General features: G+C 54.8%; 1 protein-coding gene across 4 annotated transcripts; it reads right to left on the bottom strand.

Annotated features, from left to right (window-relative positions):
* Positions 1 to 805: 805 nt before the first annotated feature.
* CACNB1 (calcium voltage-gated channel auxiliary subunit beta 1) lies at positions 806 to 19,591 on the bottom strand. Of its 4 annotated transcripts, none has more exons than XM_072747340.1 (14): positions 19,150 to 19,591; positions 16,587 to 16,673; positions 13,433 to 13,552; positions 12,243 to 12,365; positions 11,571 to 11,707; positions 11,280 to 11,356; positions 10,709 to 10,863; positions 9,530 to 9,610; positions 9,034 to 9,092; positions 8,737 to 8,846; positions 8,402 to 8,553; positions 5,069 to 5,164; positions 4,498 to 4,683; positions 806 to 2,629 (listed from the first exon to the last, which is right to left on the bottom strand). In XM_072747340.1, exons 1-14 carry the CDS (start codon positions 19,231 to 19,233, stop codon positions 2,165 to 2,167), a joined length of 1,932 nt encoding a protein of 643 aa, XP_072603441.1. In that variant the 5' UTR covers positions 19,234 to 19,591; the 3' UTR covers positions 806 to 2,164. The 4 variants fall into 4 exon arrangements, with proteins under 4 accessions (XP_072603441.1, XP_025851566.1, XP_072603442.1 ...); XM_025995781.2 differs by lacking the exon at positions 10,709 to 10,863 and adding an exon at positions 9,884 to 9,903; XM_072747341.1 differs by lacking the exons at positions 16,587 to 16,673; positions 19,150 to 19,591 and adding an exon at positions 15,202 to 15,308.
* Between the last annotated feature and the right edge of the window lie 1,244 nt (positions 19,592 to 20,835).

Genomic DNA, 20,835 nt, shown 5'->3' with positions numbered 1-20,835 from the left:
TAGATGTCTGTTGCCCTTTACACACCATACCACACCCACACCCTTTTGGCAGAAGCATTCAGGTGAGGCACCCAGGAGCTCTAGTCATCCAGGTCCACCACCCCAGAAACAATAACCAGGAGAGTAATGGTTTGAGTGCCCTGTGAGGCACAATAGAGGTGACAGCAGTTGACAACTGCCAGGGGTCCACATCCTGCCAGCTGGTGATGACAGGAATTGACATAGTCACCGGCTGACTTTCTCACTCTTGATGTTCTTAGGCTGGGGCTGGGGGATCCCACATTCTCTGACCGTCCCCCTAGTAGACCTCTTGGGTTCCATAAAGCTGGCTATCAGGGGCGTCAGTGGAAGGGGCGTCAGGGGCTCCTTCAGCTCGAGCCAGAAGGAGCTCAGCCACTCTCTTAGGAGGTATCAGGCACCAGCGGGGCCACAGGAGCCAAAAAACAAGCACACGTCTTTAAGACATTGTGCCAGTGAGTCTGGATCTCACCCACTGAATAATGCCTGTGACACCCCGTTTCTCCACGTTGGCTATCTTTTCTGGCTTAACTTCTGGGGAAACGGGGAGGACTTGGGGCTGAATGGGAAGCTGCAGCTGAAACTGGCCACACAGCTCCCATCAAGCTTGACCGTAATGCATCAGAGAGCTGCAAAACAAAGCACTATTTCTCCTGTTGAATAAACAACTCGGAGCCCAGCTTCTCTGTGCACCCACCCCTTCACACTCCCCCACACGTAGGCAGCTCCCACATGCCCAGGCTGGCAACCAGGTGGCAGGAACAAGGAAGCAGGCTCAGGAGGCGGCTGCAAAGGACAGGACGGCGGTTTTATATGTGGCAAAATACTTCTAGGGGGGTACAGACGGACAGACAGACAGGTAGGGGCACAGGACACCCGACAGGGAGGGGGAAAGGTTGGGCAGTGGTGTCTTCTAACCGGTAAGTGGAAGCTGCACCCCACCCCAGGTGGGGGGTGGGACAACATTGGCACAGGAGGTGGCGAGACGGGCATGAGGTGCCCGTCCCTGAGGCGGGCAGCTGGGCAGGGCCCAGTCCTCGTTGGCACAGTCGGCTCTCTCTGGCCCAGCTGGGTGCTGGGGAGGGGCAGGGCTGCTGGGCTGTAAGGATGCTAGTCAGAGGAACACTCAGGAGGGAGGTGGGCAGAGGAGGGACCAAGGCCTCTCCTGGGGGGAGTGGACAGCGATAAAGGATGGGATCACAAGAGGCAAATACAGAGCAGCAGCAGCAGCCAAGCCCCCCAGGGGAGATCCGAGGTCCCAAGGCAACCCCCCGGGGTGTTGATCGCCTCTTGGGCACCAACCCGCAGGGCCTCTCCCCCGGGGCCTCCCGGTGACAGTGAAGGGGCAGTTTTTTGGTTTCAAAATGAGGCGGAGTGTGTTCCATGGGTGCCAAACCCAAGTGAAAAGGGGTGGGGGGCTCAGACACAGAGGGCCCCCCTCTTCTGATGGCAGTAGGCAAGGGACATCATAGGCAAAGCTCATTCCTGGGGTAGGCAAAGGCCGAGGCATGAAAGTGGTGGGGTGGGTAGCAGTACCTCCAGAGAGCAGGCACTCCATTTGATGCCTGCTGCTGTCCATTCAGACTGCTCCCCAAGAAATCCCCATGGGGCTTCCAGTCTACACCTTTCACCCACCAGACAATGCTGCCAGAAAGCTGGGAGAGGGATAGACATGGTGGAGGAGCCTGGATCTGGGGTTTGGGGAAGAGAGCCCTCATGGGAAAGTCTATGGTCTCCCTCTCCGGGAAAAGCCCCCTCACCCTTCCCAAATACTCCAGGTGGGGAAAAGAAAGGGCTACCCCATTTAGGACCCTTATTTAGAGCCCCAAGTAGAAAGAGTTAAGGAAGTGCACCTTTTCTCTGGGAGTGAGGGGAGAGCGCCCCCTGACGTGGGAGAAAGGGACACTGCAGAAAGGTGGGCATCCCCGATCCATCCACAGCAGGTTAAGTGAAAACCTACAGCGAGGCTTAAGGGAATCCCAGGAGCTGGGATGCTACCACCAAAGAAACCCCCCAACAACGAGCAAAGGCATCTGAGAGGGAGATAGTGCCCCCTGGAGGAAAGATACATCCCTGGTGGTGAGCCCCTTGGTCCCTCCCCTCCCAGGGCTCAGAGCCCTTCCCCCCACTGCGTGGACCCTGCTTCTCAGCGGATATAGACACCTCGCCCCCAGCCTTCCAGCTCATTCTTGTTGCGCCCCAAAACTGGACCCCCACCCTCTGCGCAGTAGCGGGCCTTATTCCGGCCACGGTTCCGGTTGTCGGTCAGCTCTTCTTCATAGTCTTCTTCCTCATCCTCCCAGGATCCCTGTCGGGCAGGTGGGGTGCTGCCCCCTGCAGGGTCTCCAAGCCCTGGCCCCTCGGAGGGGTCAGTTTCCATGTCCACACATGAGTCTCCCAGCTCCGTGTAGGCAGAGTTTCGGTTGCCAGGGGTGTCGGCATCAAACGTGTCTTGGCGAGACAGTGCCCGCAGGGTGCCCACCCGGCCTGGTGGGTGGCTGCTGGGGTAAAGGCCTGGGGGCTGGCCCAGCTCCCCGGGGTACTCGTGCACGCTGGCGTGCTCCCCGGTGGCCCGCTCCAGCGACTGGTCCCCGGAAGCAAGGTAGGGTCCCTGGTTAGCAGACGGACAGCACACACCATGCAGGTCAGGCAGGGGTGAGAGAGACACAACAAAGCAAGGCAGGTTAGTGATGGCACCAAGACACCCAGTCTGGCTAAAGGAGGTGGGTGCTGGCTCTAGGGGATGGGCAGCCTGCCAAATGGCTCTATGGCCCAGCCAGAGGACAGACCTCAGGGCATTTTCTCCTCTATTGGGACAGGAGGCACCCATCCTTCATAAGGCATGAGGAGGCATGAACTCTTCCAGTAATCATGGCAGAAAGCCCATGAATAATTAGTCATTGCTTCCTCAATGCACGTCATTAATGCTGTCTTGGGCACTATCATCATTAACACCTCATTAGCATCGCCACTCATTAGTGGTTGATTGGGTTAGTCACTGCACCAGTTTTCCAAATATACTAGGGGGATTTCAGCTCGAGCTCACTAACCCCCACTCCTTCAACCCAAACCAGACCCTATCACAGGTTTCCAGAGCCCCATACTTCCCCCATCCATTCCCCAGGTTGATAAGATTCCTCTCCTGCCCCCAGCAAAAAATAAAAGCAGCAGGCTGGGGAAAGCTGATGGGTCTCCACCCCCATCATCACCACCCTCTCCCCAGAGACAATGAGGTGGCCCAACATTCTCAGCACCGAATGCCACATAAAGATGATCTGATGGTCACTGCCACCATGGGGAGATTGGGTGGGGTGCCAGAAGGCCTGAGTTCAAGTCCCATCCCCTGCCACTTCAAGCTGTCTGACCCTGAGCAAATGATTCTCCTCTCTATGGCCCAGTTTCTCTGTGGTGGTATGATGAGGATTAAACCAGCAGTTTCCAAGCTGTTCCCTGGAGACCTGAGGTGGCGGAAAGAGCACAAAAGTGCTTCAGGGGTCCCTATGGAGGTGAAATGGAAGCCAAGCCACCAGCTCTCTCTGAGCAGAGCAAGGACACTTTATATACTGGGCTTCCTTAGAGGTTTCAATGAACAAATGAGCTCTGTTACTGAAAACAAACCTGAAAAGCAACGGTCTTAGAATGACTTCATGGCTTTCTCCCGGCTCTTATCTAGAACCAAATACCTAATGGTGTTAACTCAGAGATGGGAAGCAGCTGCCAGGGCAGGGCACCCATAGAAGGGCCTTTCCTGGAATCTGTTTCACTGGAGAGGGATGGAAGGTAGGGCATCAATTCATAGAAGATGCTTCATCCTGGGTACCCTCTGAGGGAAACTCCCAGGATTAGGGCTCTAAGAGAAGGGACAGTCTCTCTGGGTTTAATGGCCCTGCTCTGTGGGATTGCCTGGGTCAGACGGCCCTTGCTCTGTTGAGTCTAAAATGTTGGGTAAGGGGGCACGTGGCTGGCTCAGTTGGTAGAGCATGCAACTCTTGATCCTGAGGTCACGAGTTCCAGCCCTACATCAGGTGTAGAGATTACTTTTAAAAAAATGAACATAAAAAAGTAAATAAATTAATGGGTGTGGAGTCCAGTGCATGAAAATATCAGTCTTCCTTATGTTTTCTTCCTAATTATTTGTCTTATAAGGCCGGAAGCAGGCCTCATAGCCAAAAGCCCCTAAGGCAGCAGGTGTAGTCCTATGAGACCAGGCCCAGGAAGGCACCACCAGCCAGCCCCAATCCCATCAAAAACCACAGACACCAGAAGCTGCCACTCACCACATTTTTTTTACAAAATAAAGCTCTTCCCTTCCTTCCCCGTGTTCCCTGAGCTCCAGTTCCGAGCCTTGGGCAGGAGGGGAAACAGGTAGGACACCTACATGGCGTGCTCCTGCTGCTGGGGCACCGACCTGGCCCGCTGCGAGGCCTCCAGCCCGCCCCAGAAGCTGAGATTTCTCCTGAGGGAGGTGAGCACCTGTACCTGGAGGTTGGAGACAGGGGCAGGGCTGGAGGCCAAAGCTGCAGTAGCCATGGTACGATTCAGCAGCGGATTGGGCGGAGTGCTGCTGGGCGGGTGCGTGGCCTTCCAATAGGCTTCCAAGTATTCGGCCAAGTGCTCGCAGGCATCCTCCAATTGGTTCTCGTCCAGAATGATGTCAAACATTTCCTGCGGAGGCGGGGTTAGGGGCAGGGCTGGGATGAGCTGGGCGTGATCAAGGGGGTAAGGGTGTGGCCTGGGTGCAGTGGGTGGAGTCAAAGGGTTGAAGGACAAAGTTAAAAAGAAACCTCTAGACTTCCAGAGAGGAGGACTCTCAGATATGTACATTGGCAGAACTACAAAAGGTCTTGGCACCCAGACAGTCTGAGTCTCCAGGGCTGGAGGCCGCCTTGACTCCCCACCGGGAAGCGGGCCTTCCGGGACTCTTTTCCCAGAAGAACAGTTGGCACCCATTGACCCCACCCCGGTGCTCCTGGCCACTCTGTCTCTCATGCAAGTCAGAGGAAACAGGAGAACCCAAAATTCCTCCCTTTCCCAGGGTCTGAGCACTCACGGGGGGACACTGCGCCAGCTTCTCTGAGGCCGCTATTTGGACGTTGAGGTGTTTGGACTGAGACTTCCCTCGGGATTTGATGAGCCTCTGAAGTACCTAGTTTGGGGGGAGAGGGGAGGAGCTGGAGGGACTGTACGATGTTCCAACTCAGACAAGTAGGGCCTAGTTGGAGCCAGATGACTCTCAGGCCCGGCCACGTCTTCTGAAATGACCTACCAGTCCTGCGTCCATCCTTCCACAATGCTCAGGCTCTCTCCCAGACTCATGCCAGCCTTTCCTGTGAAGTGGCTATTTGAAAAGCAGTGATTTGCCTTCCTGATCTCTCTCACCTTCTTTATAGGCTTCACTCTCCAGGCTGGCAGCCCCATGTGAACAGCAACAGCCATCTTTGATAGGACACTTGCTGCCAACAGCCACTATTCTGTGGTTTCCACATGATCAGATCATTTAGTACTGACAATAACCTCATGAGGTCGCCACTATTATTATTTTCATCTCCATAGCAAAAATGACAATGGTAATAATAGCTAAACAGAAAGCTATGACCTTAACTAAATGATCAAAGGTAACATCACCAACAACACAACAGACACAGCATGTCTCCTGATGCAACACCCTCAGAAAGATACCGTCACTTTGGTGATATTTCCACCAACAACAAAAAGCCTCAGCCTCACACAAGGAAACATCAAGCAAACCCAGCTTGAGGAACAGTCTACAAAATCAGTGGTCTGTACTCTTAAAAAACATCAGTGTCAGAAAAATCCAAGAAAGAAGTAAGAATCCTAAAAAGAAGGGTACCTGGGAGGCTCACTTGGTTAAGCGTCTGCCTTGGGCTCAGGTCATGATCTCAGGGTCCTGGGACGAGCCCCCCACCCCCAACGTCAGGCTCCCTGCTGAGCGGGGAGTCTGTTTCTCCCTCTCTCTCAGCCCCTCCCCCTACTCATGTGCTCACACATACTCTCTCAAATAAATATTATAAAAAAAAGGAATGCTAAAGAGATAAAGCAATTAAATGTAACACTGATCCTGGATTGAGGGAGAAATTGCCATAAAGGCCATCATTGGGACAACTGATGAAAAATGAAGGACTATTGAGTTTGGCAACTCTACGGTCATTATATAGCTAAACGTCCTCGTTCTTAAGATGTTGAAGTATTTAGCAATCAAGACATGATATCTACAACCTACTCTCAAATGATTCAGAAAAGTAAATATACACATATACATAATACATGAAGATAAAATAAATGTGGCAAAATACTCAAAATTAGTGAATCTGAAGAAAACTGAACAATAAACTTTAAGTGGCTGCATTGAATAGTGTGTGAATTATCTCAATAAAGCTGCTAAAAATTAGTGAATCTGGGCAGCCCGGGTGGCTCAGCGGTTTAACGCCACTTTCGGCCCAGGATGTAATCCTGGAGACCCAAGATCGAGTCCTGCGTCGGGCTCCCTACATGGAGCCTGCTTCTCCTTCTGCCTGTGTCTCTGCCTCTCTCTCTCTCTCTCTCCTGTTTCTCATGAATAAATAAAATCTTCTAAAATAAATAAATAAATAAATAAATAAATAAATAAATAAATAAATTTTAGTGAATCTGAGTGAAGGGCATTCAAAGAATGGCAGTTCTTGGGACTCTTCTCTAGATTTGGAACTATTTCAAAACAAAAATCTTAAAAAAAAAAAAGTCTATATTGCTTAGTAGGTCCTAGGCACTTTGCATGATTAATTCATCTATTTAACCCTCACAACCACCATGTGAGGACCTCTATTTTGCAGGTTTGGAAATAGGCACGGAAGAGTTAGGTGACTTGCCAAAGGAGCACAGAGCTGGGGAGTAGCAGTACTGCTGCATTAACTCTGCAGACACTCCAGCTTCAGAGTCCCCACCCTGTACCTCAGCCAGTGCCCCTGGGAGAAACAGAAGTATCTGTTACTTTCCAGCTCACAAAGTGTTTTCATATCCATTATCTCCTTTGATCCTTTCAACCACCCCCAGGAAGTACTTCCATCCTATCATCCTCTTTCCACTCATTAGAAACTCAGGACTCAGAAACGTTAGGGTAACTGGGTGCTCCGCTCATAGGGTATGTCCACGAAATGGTAACAGTTACCACCCTCAGTTAGTTGTCCGTCATGAATTAGAGAGAACTCTGGGCTCTTTACATCATTACCTCAAATCCTTTCAACAATAACAAGGGAGGGATCTGGATGCCCATTTTATTTATTTGTTTGTTTAGTCATGAGAGACACAGAGAAAGAGGCAGAGACATAGGCAGAGGGAGAAGCAGGCTCCCTGCAGGGATAATGACCTGAGCCAAAGGCAGACGCTCAACCACTGAGCCACCCACAGGTGCCCCTGGATGCCCATTTTATAGGTGAAGACATTGAGGCTCAGAGAGGCTAAATAAATCCTGCAAATATCCCAAGCTCAATAACAAAACCACCATCAAACAAAATTTAATGAATGACTAAGTCAACCAAAGCAAACACTGGAACCCAGGGCTGCCTTCTCACTTTATCTTTTTTTATTTTTTAAGATTTATTTATTTATGATAGACATAGAGAGAGAGAGAGAGGCGGAGACACAGGAGGAGGGAGAAGCAGGCTCCATACTGGGAGCCCGACGTGGGACTCGATCCCGGGACTCCAGGATTGCGCCCTGGGCCAAAGACAGGCGCCAAACCGCCGAGCCACCCAGGGATCCCTGTCTTCTCACTTTAAATCCTTCCCCTACTCTCTCTGTGACTATCATAAATAAATAAAAATTAAAAAAAAAAAAAATTTAAATCCTTCCCCTAAACTCACCCTCCATATTCCTCAAACCTCCACTAACGTCAAGGAGGGAAAACTCATAGAGCTGTGTGTAAAAAAGAAGTAAATCAGTCTTCCTACCGATTCGTCTCTGTCAAGGTCCAAGCGAGGACAGTGCAGCAAAAAGGGACAAAATCAAATGACAGAAAAGACCTCCCAACTGCCAAGTAGTTGGGTGACACTGCGACAAAAAAAGCACAGAATTATTTCACTTTTCTGGACCAAGGGATAGGAGGTCAAGCAGAGCGGAGCCAGGGGGCTGGCCTGCATGACCCTAATAATGATATTTATACTAGCTAAGACATGATGAGGCACATGATACCAGACCTTTGGCTAAGTGCTAAGCATTCACATTAGGTTCAATCTTCACAATGTCCATTTGATAGAGTTTTACAGAGAAGGAAAATAAGACTCAGGGAGATTCGGTCACACAGTTAATAAGCAGTTGCTAAGATTTAAATACAGGCCACCCAACTCCAGATCTCCTGTCCCCTCTAGGGTCAGGCTCCTGCACCCACCTTTGGAGAGGTGATCTTGATGTAAACAATGATGGGAGCCAGGGAGGTCTTGGAGAGCTGGGCTGGGTGGTTGATGGTGTCAGCATCCAGGGCAACCAACTGAAGGGTTCGGGCCAGCTCGAAGATTCGCTCGATCTCGCTCTGCACCTCAGCTGGGGGACACGGAGTCATGGGGAAGGGGGAACGTGGGGAGTCTCCCCAAGAGGCAGTGGGCAATCACACACTTCTGGAGATGCTCCCCCCCAGACACACACACACACACACACACACACACACACACACACACACACGTCTGGGCCCGGAAGTGGGGGTGGGGGGATGAAAGGTGGGCTCACCCAGGCTGGAGCGTGTGTTGGAGCGCTCAATGATGATGTGTTTGCTGGGGTTATTGAGGACTGAGCGCTTAGCCAGAGAAATGTCTGCTGTCACACGAGTGATAGAAATCCTGAGGGATGGGGCAAGGGGATTGAGGGGTCAGGGTGGGCTCGAATGCTCTGTCCACTCCCCAGGCTCCAGGCCTGCCTCCTAGCCCTCGGTCCATGGAGGCCCAGGATCATCATTCAGGCCACCCAGCCCATCCCCAGCAGCAGAGGATCACAGTGGGATTGGGGAGCCAGCTCCCAAGGTCTCACCTGCCATCAAATCGATGCTTCAGGAAGTCAAATAAAGCTTTCTGCATCATGTCTGTAACCTGAGGTTGAGGGTTGGGGGTGGGGGTGGGGGGGAACAGTCAGATATTTAAAGCCACTCAAAAAGGGTAGGTTGCCAAGTATTTACATCCTTATATTCCATTTTCTTTAATTCCTGAGATAAATGGGCCCCTAGAAGAGGTACAGTGTTCCTTCTGGGTCTGAGGAGCCTCCAATGGGGTCTCTGATTCCAAAAATAGATTCTCTGGGAGGACCCTTCTGGGGGGTATCTTGGGGGAGGGGGACTGGACCCTTCTGAGTAAGTCTCTCTGTGGGTCAGGCTCCTCTGGGGGGCTTCTCTGAAGGTCTGCAGCCCTCTAGGGAGATACTCTGTGAATCTGGGCCCTTCCAGGAGATCTCCCTGGGGTCTGAAACTTTCCGTAGCATCTGTCTAGAGGCCTGGGCCCCTCTGGGTCCACTCCCCTCTAGGGGCTCCTACCTCATAGCCCTTGAGCGACGGTCCCACCAGGATGATGGGCCTCATGGAAGGTACCACGTCATAGGGGGGCACATGCTCTGTCTGAGGGGGAAGCAGGGAGGGGAAACCCCAGAGTGGAGATGGCATTAGCTCCTCTTCTGCAGCCTCCAGGCTCCCCCATGCACCCTTTCCTCCCTTGCTCCCAGAGCCCAGATGTGGGGGTCGAGGTCAGGGTGGGGAGGGATGGCCAAGGAGAACCAGAAAGGGTGAGGGAAGTGGGGGATGGGTGGGGAGGGCACAAGAATGGGTGTTAGAAGGTCCCACTAGCTCATCCCAGGGGGTGCAGAGGGGGACACAGAAAGCTGTGATACTCACCGACTTCTGCTTCTGTTTGGCTGGGTCCAGAGATTGCCAAGAGTGGGGAGGCAGGGGAGAGAGGGGAAGGCACCCAGCAGGGGCAGAGGGCAAGGAAGGAGCCAGGACAAGAGAGGGAGGGAGAGCGGACGGACGAGGAGAGATAACAGGGCATGCGTGTTAGTGACAGACAGAGCCAGAGAGAAGGGACGGGACCCCATGCCAAGGGGGAGCCAGAGATGGCCCTAGACCAGGCCTGGGAGAAGGACTGTCAGTCCAGTGAACTTGGGACTATTTGGACAAACCCTTCCCCTTTCTGGGTCTTGGGAAAGATCTGAGTAGGGTGACAGCCCCTAATTTGGTGCCCATCTCCTGCCCCTAGTGCAGTCCAACCTGCTGGTTTGAAGGGCTCCTTACACTGTCCTACAGTGCAGCCAGTAGACCCCGTGCCCACCCTAGCCCCATGGAGTCCAAGAAGGACAAAGAAGGGTCTCCATTCCACTCTTCCCATCATAGGCAGGGGTGGAGGGCAAACATGGACTATCTCAGCTTCATCATCACCAGACTCTGCTTCCAGGGGTGGTGGGGTAAGGGGGTATGACCTTCCAAGGGAAGGGGTGCTTCAACTGCAAGAAACATCCCTTCCTGGGGGTGGGCCAGAGCGCGGCTGTGTGCGGAGCTGGATGTGCCCATTCTTGCCATTCCACCCTCCCCGCTCCTTGGCAGGAGGCCCTACTCCCCATGGAATCTGGCCGGTACCGCATCCGAATCCTTTCCAGCCCCTCCCCCTGCCAAAAAGCTGGGCCCTGACCCTCTGCCCTCTTGCCAGAGCCCAGCAAGAATTACCTTCTTGAAGAAGGGGATGCGTTTGCCATGGGGTGGCGGGGTGGTGACACTGCTAACACTAGTCTTGGCAGAGCCGCTCTGCTCCCCGAGCTCTGCCTCCTCGTCGTCTAGCTCTAGGGGGTCTAGTTCAAAGGCTAAGTTAGTCATCTCATTACCTGGACCGCAGTCAGGAGAGAGGAGGGAGGCGAGGTGGGGAGGAGTGGGATGGACATGGAGACACAAGTACAGAAGGCAGGGATGGGATGGGGGAAAAAGAAAGAAGAAGAGGTGAATGGAACAGAGCCAGGAGAAATGAATGGGGGTGGGGCAGGGGAGTCAGGCAGAGAGATGGAGCTACCAAAGAAACGGGAAGGAGAGACATGAGAGAATGGGCACTGACAGGCCCAGCTTGTGGGGTATCCTACTCTTCACAGAGGGGGTACCGCTGGATGTGTTTGGAGGACTCAGGACTGGGGTGCCCCCTACTGCAGGGAAAGGAGGGGACAGGCAGTGGGGAGACGAGCCCACCCAGGAGCCACCCCCCCACCCCCACCCCCACCCCACGGTTCCCTAAGGTGGCAGCAGCTCTTACCACTGGCAGGGGGTGTGGGGCGGCGGGTGCCAGTCACCACGTCTCCTAGGCTGGAGCTGGAGTTGTCACCTGATTTGCTGTGTGGGCAGAGAGGCAAATGGAGCTGTGAGCAGAGGGGTGGGCGTGAGGTGGGGGAAGCCTGTTCTCTCACTTGCTGCCTGCCCCCAACTCCCCTGGAAATTCTCCAGCCCCACTGGTGACATCACAGGAGGCTGGGCCCTCAGGGCAACGGGTCAATCCTTGAGGCCCAGTCCCAACTGGATGGTCTGTCGGCGTTCCCCAGCTAGACACCTGGAGCTGAGGCGATTCTGGCGCAGCTTCTGTTCCTGCAGGAGGCGCAGGCTGTCCAGCTTGACAGGGCTGGGGATGAAGCCAACCTCACAGCCCTCCTTCACCAGTCGCCCAATCCACCAGTCATTATTATATTTCTGCAAACAGCAATAGCAGGTGAGGTGGAAGAGAGCAAGAGAGAGGTTGGAGGGGCAAGCCAGCAGCCGCCCTTGGGAGAAACCACCAGGGACCTGCCAAGCTGCCCAGGGGGTGGCACCTTCAAAGAGCCAGCCCCTGGCACAGCCCCCAGTTCTCAGAACAACTCCATGACCTGAGTTCTCTTGGGCCATGGACCACCCCAGCCCCAGCACATCCCTGTCCCACCATGCACCCACCCTCCTCTGGAAAGATAGCAAGAGGAAAGGAAGCTGACACCCACATGTGCCCACACACTGCCGCTCCACTGACACATCTCATCACAAACCCTCTCAACAACCGTGTGACCTAGGCATTGCCACCGCATTTACCAACGCAAATCAGAGGCTCAGGGAGGTAGAGATTTGTCTAAGGTCATACAGCAGATTCAGCCAAGCTCTGTTGGGTTCAAAAGTCTTTTTCCACTAGAGCTCTGGCTGTCCCTCTCTTGATGCCCACTACCCTGCCCTCCATCCATATATGAAGCGCTCACTCCACCTCTTTGATGTGCAGAAAGTCCTTGGGCTCAAAGGTGATGGCCACTCCCTGCACTGGCACTTCATCCCCTGGAGATGGGTTGTAGCCGACATTTGTCCGCACAGCAAATGCCACCGGCTTGGTCTAGAGGTGAACAGGGAGAATGACAACCAGAGGGTTAAGTCAAGATGTACCATCCTGGGGTAAGGATGATGTGAAGGTTTGTTTTGTTGATCATTAACAAGTATACTGAATGATTTAAGTAGTTTTCCTGTATGTGCATTAAATTTTACAATAAAAAACAATAGAATTCAGCCTTCTCAAGATGGAGGGGCCACTGAGGATGGTAAGTATTAGCCTGGAGTGACACCCAGAAAGAATATTAGTAAATAATAATAATAATAACAATAATGACAGCAGAGCGTATGGGTGGCTCAGTCAGTTAAGTGCTGCCTTTGACTCAGGTCATGATCCCAGGGTCCTGGGTTCGAGCCTCATTCTGGGGTTCCCTGCTCAGTGGGGAGTCTGCTTCTCCCTCTCCCTCTGCCTCTCCCCCTGCTCATGCTCTCTCTCTCTCTTGCTATGTCTCAAATAAATATAATCTTAAAAAAAAGAAATAACAGCAGCTATGGTTTACTGTGCTAAGTACCATGTGACATATTTTACAAACATTACCTCATTTATTCATCACAAAAATCTTAGGAAGTTAACTACTAGGGGCATCTGGCGGGATCAGTTGGTGAAGCATGCGACTCTTGATCCCAGGGCTGGGAGTTCAAGCCCCATGTTGAGTGTAGCAATTACTTAAAAAAAATTTTAAATAAAGTCTTAAAAAATAAAAAAAATTAACTACTATTACTATCTTCATTTTAGTGAATGACGAGACTAAAGTTCAAAAAGGTTAAGTGGCTCACCTGAAATCAGACGGCTAATGAGGGTCAGCCCAGGACATTTGATTCCAGAAAGAAGTAGAGTCTCAAGTTCCTATTATGTGTGGCAACACTATTAAGCACTTATTACACTATATAAGAAGGCAAATAGTATAGCCTGCATTTTACAGCTATAAGACAGAGGCGCATCGAGGCCCTGGGGTACACCAGCTGAGGAGTGCCTGGGTCAAGACTAGTCCCTGGGTCTGTCCAGGCCATCTCTAAGGCCTGGGAAGGGGGGGAAATAGTGCCAGCACAGCCCCTCGACTCTCTATTTCTCACCTTAGCTTTCTCGAGCTGGGCTAATGCTTGGCGCTCTGCCTCCTTCCTTAGGGCTTCCCGGTCCTCCTCCAGAGACACGTCAGAGTCCGATGGTCGGCTGGTGTAGGACTCCGCCGAGCCCTGAAAATGAACCAGGCTGGCTCAGGGCCTGCACTGCCTCTCAGTTCCTGGGCCTCGGAAGGCACAGAGGTACCACCCATCATGGATGTCTCGAGCCCCAGCCAGCCTAGTGTGATGCCACACGGGCTAGGAAAAGGTGGTATGAGATGAGAGGAGCCAGGGACTGAGATTGGCAGGCCCCTGGGAAAACTGTGGCCCTAGGAAGGGTGACAGCAGCAAGCAGGGGGTTAAAGCAGGTCCAAGGACAGCTGCCTGGGGCCCGAGGGAGGGGTGTGTGTGTGGGGGAACCTGATAGGGGCACAACGCAGGGGAGGAGTGCCAGGGGACGAGGCTCCACTCCCTGTTCCTCCTTCCCTCCCTGCCCCCAGCACCAGCTGAGATAGATTCGGAAGAAGCCCAGAGTCCTTCCGGGGATGGCAGTCACCAGCAGAGGCCTGAGTTCTCTGTGCTGTTGGCAGTGGGCAGCCTGCTCTGCATGATGCAGCCACCAAACGTTTTGCTATCTTTTGCTCAAAGGTGAGGGAAGATAGAATACTACTTCCTTGGCCAGAATCAGAGGAGCCCCAACCCTCAGGCTCTCACAAGATCCTAAAGAGAACAGAAGATTCCTAGGGTAGTGCAGGCAAAAGAGGCAAGTTAAGAGCAGGACATGGGGCAGGCCTCTCTCCATACCAGGGCTGCTGGCTGCGAGGATCTAAGCAGGCCCAGGAGTCTGGCTATGCCAGGAAGCTGGCCTTGACCACACTGACCATCCCAGAGCACAAGAACTCCTTCAGGGATGCAGGCATATGTGTAAGACCCAAAGTGTCAATGAACATGCTTATTCACAGACGTGCTTGGATGTGCAACTTCAAATGAGTTTAGGAGGGTGTGTTCTCTGGTATGTGTTGGGTATGTATGACTACATGCATAAAGGTGCACACAGGCACAGACGGGGGGCACCCTCGGTGTCAGTGTTCCTGACAATGTGCGGCACATGAGGGCAGAAGCCAGGAGGTGTGAAATTGTGTGACTACACAAATGTGGTGGTGTTGCTATAAGGGCAGGAGATGATAGGGAGAAGGAGCAGGACTACAGACATGTGGGGGTTCTTTCCTGAGGCCCTACAAGGGTCACTTGGCCAGGAATGCCCATTAGCTTGGTATGGAGAAGACCTAGGAAAAGAGGGAAAACAAAGTCCCACCTCCCCCAGAGGGCCCCGTCATTAGCTAGCGAGGTTGCTCACTCCTTTCCCAGCCAAATCACAAAAATGGGAGGCTTGTGAAGGTGCAAGCCTGGGGTAGGGGTGGGATCACTAATGGAAGATGGAAAAGAGACGAGAGTGAAAACCAGCTAATTCACTACTCTCCACTCCTCCTGACGAGAACACTAAGAATCAGGAAGACAGATGCCCAGAGAGCCAGAGAAACAGACCCAGAGACAGAATGGCAGAGAGGCATTTACTGATCCTTACGGACCCATGGGCGCACGCATTCACAGGCGTGTGCGCACATACACACAGACATGCACAGACATGGACATATCAGAAATGGCAGGAGCAGGGAAAGAGTGAGGAGGCAAAGAGACAGGCTGGAGTGAGGGCCCCCCCATCAGCTTTCCCGTTGGGGCTACTCCCACCCACCCCGACTCCCACCCCATCCCTAGCTCACCACTACGAGGGTCCGGCTGGGCGCCTCCATCACAGCGCCCTCAGTGCCTGGCCCTGCTGGCCTAGGGGGTGGCCCAAACTGCCTGTTCCCCCAGGGGGCTCAGGTTACAAGCAGAGTTGCTACATGTGCAAACTGCTAGGGTATATTTAGCTCAGAGATGTGGCAAGGCCTGCTCCCCCACTCCCTGCCACCTACGGGGGTCAGAACTCAGAACTGAGAGGAGGAAGGACTGGAGGCTGGGGTCTGACCCCCTGGGGTGGCAAACAATGGAGGAACCAAGGCTCTTTCCTGTCAAGAGGAGTTACACGGAGCACAGCGCACAGCGTCATTCCTCCCAGCACTGGCCCTGGCCCAGCCCTGCAACAGGAGGGATGAGGAAAAGACTGAAGAAAGATCTTCCTGTCTATGTACTTAGAAGATGCTGGGATGAAGGGCTCCTTGTCTGACCCTCTCAAGTCAGGCCTGGGCTCACATATGCCAAGTGTTGTGGAGATAGAAGAATCAAAAAGGGCCTCACTCCACAATCTGCCGTGGATCTGCCGGGCACCACCCTCATTCTCCAGCCCAAGGGGGGCTGACCTCCCTACTGCCCTATGCTCGCATATGCCCTACCCATTTCCTCTTCAGCATGCGCCCTTTCCTTGTCTGATCCCAAGCCTCTCTCGCCTTTTTTGGGTACCAGGTTTTGTTGAGATGCTCTGTAGTCATAGCAACCACATGCCTCTCTGGCTGCCTCTCCCTGAGCCTGAGATGGCCTGGGGTTGACAGTAAGAACAGAGAGGAGAATGGCATCTTCCTGACTGGGAAAAGAAGACCCCAGAAAGCTATTCAGCCTCCTTCAGCCGGGGGTGCTACTCTCTAAAACCCCCTCCTGCCCTGGCCTCCTCCAACCAGCGTACCTTCTCTCAGCATATTCAAGAACAGTTAGCTGGACGTGAGGAGGGCGTTTCCCTGACCCATACCTCACCAAAGCTCCAGGGACCCAAAGGACCTGGTTCCTCATTTCTTAGGCTCTGCCTCTACCCCACGCTGTCACAGGTTCTGGGGGAGGACATGGAAGCAGACAGCCGGCAGGGGGAGTGGGTGACAGCCTGAAGCAAGCTAGGAGGAGGCAGGCCAGGCTGTCCCTGAATGAGATGACGCAGGCAGGCAGGCAGCAGGGGCTGGTGCCTGAAGCTGGGGGAGGGGCAGGGCGGGGGCTGAGGGAGTGGGTGCAGGCTGACAGTATGTGCAGGAGAGGTCACGGGCTAAGGGTGATGGGATGGTTCCAGGCAGGGGACAAATGACACAGGGGAGGGTACCTGGAGAAAGCCTCAGACTCAGCTACCAATGCTGGTCTCCACCAACCAGCCACCTCCTTCATCTCAGCCCAGCCTCCCCATTACCTGGCGGACAAAACTGTTGGATGTCGTATCCGAGGACGTGCTCCCATCTGACCTTTTGAACCGCCCTTTCCTCTTGCTGTATTTGCCCTGGAAAAGCCAGAAAGGGACAAGAGTGGAATCAGAAAGGGCTGTTCCCAACCCTCACCCCATCAGGCCCCGAGCTACAGCCAGGCCTTGGGAATATCATTCCCTGATCCGAAGAGCCCCACCCCCCATCTTCTTCTAGAGATGGTACAGCCCGAGGGGGAGGAAGGGCCCAGACCACAGCCCTGGGGTGGGGGACAGTGGGAGAGAGCCTTAGGAAACACACATGAAACCCCCAAACCAAGCCAGAGAGTCTGGGAACAGGGAGGCGCTGAGAAGCTGGAAGCTCATTAGGCAGCAAAGCTAATTAAGATGCCGGGCAGGCTGCAGAGGCCTCCGGGGAAGGGAGAGGCTGCCTGCAGTGTGAGGACGGCAGAGGGAGCTGGGGAAAGACCCCTCCTTCTCCCCGTCAGCTGGAGCAGAGGGGGGCTGAGTGTGCCTGTGGCCCCCAGAGTGAAGGGGAATCACCAACCCGAGCCCAGCTTGGCTTTCCCTGAGCCCGAATCTTGCCTTCATTTTTCCGCAGAGTGGGGAGGGGAGTGGCAGCTCTCAGTTCTTGGGAGACCCAAAACTACATTTCATTTCAAGGGAGGGGATTGGGGGGGGGGGGGGCATGGAACTGTATTTGGAAAGGAAACATCTAACCTCAACCCAGCCCAGTGTCACCGGGAAGGGGTGGAATTAACAGCACCCCCCCCCAACCCTGGCAAGACTGTTTCTCAGCCCCTTCTTCATCGTCACAGTGGTCACACCTCTCCTCAAAGGGGGAGAAGGATCAACCTTCCACTCTCTAACCCTTAGCTGCCACTGCCCATGCCTGGTGCCCATGGTACCCACTGAGCTGCATCAGTCATAACGCCCCTTGGCCCTGCCCCAAGACAAGCTTAGGACACAGCCCCCAAAGTCCCTGGGGTAGGCCCACTCAGTCACACTGGGCTCCTGGCTTGGGTGGAGTGAACACTACCTGACCTCTGGAGCAGCCACACATTTAGGTGTTCCCAGGCCACCTATCAAGGGGGCTGCTTCCTCGCCCTCCCTAACTCACATACACACTTGGCCCAGGCCAGTCCAGAGTTTCTCTGCCAGAGAAGCTAGATGGGGTGGGAGATGAGGGTTCAGGCCCTCCACGCTCTTGTCCCCAGACTCAATCCTAGAGTTTCTTTGCCAGAGAAGCTAGATAAGACATGATCAGACTGGGGACTCTGGTTCCTCAGACCTGAGTACAAGGAGCATGGATAGATGGGAGAGAAGGGTACCCAGGAACCCTTCAAAAATCCACCCTCTCATCCCCTTCTCTCAAACCAGACATATCTCCAACCTCTAGGATTGAGGATCCCTACAAACTTAAAAGGATCCTCCACCACCACCACCACCACCACCCCCCCAGGATGGGAAAAGGGAGTGGCACCCAGAGAGACAAGGGACAGCTGAAAGGAAGGCCCCAGTCAGCTGCCTCCCAGGCTCCAAGGGGCCTGGGGTGGAGAAAGGAGGTATTTTTAGGTCTAACCTGACCCCCCCACACACCAAACTCATCAACCACATTATCACGGTGGTTACAGTTGCTCCAGGCTGGTCACAGCAAGAAAAGAGTTAATGGTATCCCAGCCTTGGGGTGCTGCCAGATTGGAGAATGGCCTTGTCCCAGAGAAATCCCTTGACATGACCACCCCAGACTCCGCTTGTCACTACGTGGGCATGCACCATACCCAAGAATGCCCCTTCCTGGGGATAACTCCAGGAAAAGTGTGACTGGGGGTGGGGCGGCAGACACCCTCTCCCCCCAAACCCCAGGTAACACAGCCTCCTCCCTTCCAGGACAGTGAGTTGGCATCCATCCAACTTTCCAAACTTTGGAGGCGTTTTCTAAGGCTGGGGAGGGGAGGCGGGGGGAGAGAGGGAAAGATAACGTGGGTGTTGGGAGAGGGAAGGTGGTCCAACCGGATGTAGCTGAGGTGCCGGGGTGGGGGCCTAGCCCGGGGCCGACCCCTTCCCCACCCTCGAAGGCCAGCGTCTGCGGCTCCCAAGGCCTGCTGGCACCGCCCTGACCCCCGCCTCGGCCAGCTCCCAGGGCCACCCCCGCCCCACCCACCCCCGCCTGGCACCCCCGAGCGTGCTCTGCGTCGCCCCCTTTGCCCGAGCTCGCTCTCCAGCCTCCGTCAGCCCCCGGATTCCCCGCCAGCACCCCCACTCTCAGTCCCTGCAGCAGGTACCCCGAGCAGCGAGGACCCTGCCGCGGGGGAGCCGAGGCGTGGTGACAGGCGGCCCGACCGCCCCCTCCCCGCTCCGAGAAACCGCAGCCCAACTCCCGGCCAGGCGCCCATCAATCATTAACCGGCAGGGACCGGGGGTGCGCAGGCGCCCCTCGCCCCTCGCCCCTCGCCGCCCGGCGCCTAACTCCTTCTTGCCCGCGTCCCCCGAGCCGACCCCCCGGGGTCCGCGGGAGCGGCCCCCTGCCCTCGGGCCGGCCGCCACACCTCACCTGCGGGCTGGGGTCGAAGACCTCCATGGGGATCTCCTGGGAGGGCGGGTAAGGGCTCCGGGACATGCTGGTCTTCTGGACCATGGAGAGGAGCCTCTCCTCCGGCCGCCGGCCCGGCCCAGCCGGGCGCCCTCAGCGCATGAGAGAGGCCGTCGGGACCGAGAGCCGCGCAGCGCAGCCGGCGCCCGCTCCAGACACCTGGCCCGGCGTCCGGCTGCCCTCTCGCTGCCGCCCGTCCCTCCTCCGGCTCCCTCCGCTGCCGCCGCCGCCTCCTCCGCCCCTGAGGGCTCAGCATCTCCCCCCGCCCCCTCCGCTCCCACCTGCCCCGCCCTCCGCCCGCCCTCCCGCCGCCGCCGCGGCCCCGCCCCTCGCAGCCCCTCCGCCGGCTCCGCGCAGACAATGGGAGGGCGGCCGGAGGGAGGCACGCCCCTCCCGGCCCTGGAAGGGGGTGAGCCGGGCCTCGGACTGGCCCCGGGCGCGAGCGGCCTGCGGCGGGGCTCGGGGTGGGGGGGGGGTGAAGCCCGGCCTTGGGGCTGGGGGCCGGGGCTGCGGTTTACCAGTGGATGCCGAGCGCTGATGGAGGTGAAGCGCGGATTGGCGCCCCCGCCCCCCCGCCCCGTTCCGTCCCAAACCGCTCTCCCTTCACAGGTCGGCCCATTCCACTCCAGTTTGGGCCGCCGGAACTTCCCGATCCCGTTGATCCTGGGACCCGGCTTTAACTCCTTTCTCCCCGGTGTGGGCCCAGGCTGCCTTGAACCAAACAGAAAGGCCCCTCTCCCTCCCGCAGGACGCTGCCTTCGGAGGCTGAAGCTCACGCTGATGCTGGGGTGATGAGAATGTCCAAAGGCAGTTCCAACACAGACAGCAACCAGAAATCCCAGGGACCCAGGAGTCCTTCTGCCTTTGTCCCTCATATCCCCCCCAGGCACTTCCAGAAGGCAAGGTCCCTGTTTCTTGGAAGAGAGAGGAAAGAAATGTGGGAGCTGAGAGAGTGGCTAAAATCAGATCTAGTGACTTTTGACCTAGAACTGCCCCCCTTTCATCCTTAATTTGGGGACAAATATCCAAAGCCTGGACCCCATTCACCACAACCTATGGAGAGAAAAGTAGGGCATTCTGTCAAAAACGGGTATTGGGGCACCTGCCTGGCTCAGTCCATAGAGCATGTGGCTCTTGATTTCAGGGTGGTGAGTTTGAGCCCCACCCTGGATAGAGATAACTTTAAAAAAAAAAAAGAAAAGAAAGAAAGAAAGGAACTCTGGTGTCAATTTGGTTCAGGCTCTTTCTGGTCACATGGTCCTGGACAAGTCACTACATTCCTATAAAATGGGGTTGCCGGTACTGTAGTCTTTGTCACCTGGGATTCTTAGGGGGATGAGGGAGAATGAAATCAAATGATGGACTGCTCAGGTGTTTGGAGATGCTGCAAGGTGCTGAGCAGAGGTCTCTCATGGCAGGAGGAATTGTTATCTCTCTACCCTACCCCTTACCCTGCTCCTCAAACGGGAGGTGAGAAGTAAAATGAAGATTTGCCCAGGTTCAGTGACCCTAATATAAAGGCTAGCCTCCTGTCTCCTCCTGCTAGAGGAGAGACTGTGGGATGGATACACTGACTCCTTTTCCTCACCCTGGGTTCTACAACTGGATGGGCAGCTTAAGCTGTTTCTCTGATCACATTGAGGGAGA

This window comes from Vulpes vulpes, chromosome 2 (genome assembly GCF_048418805.1).
Source record: "Vulpes vulpes isolate BD-2025 chromosome 2, VulVul3, whole genome shotgun sequence".
Lineage (NCBI taxonomy): Eukaryota > Metazoa > Chordata > Mammalia > Carnivora > Canidae > Vulpes > Vulpes vulpes.
Note: the sequence above shows the minus strand (reverse complement) of the source record. Positions and strands in the feature narration are given on the sequence as shown.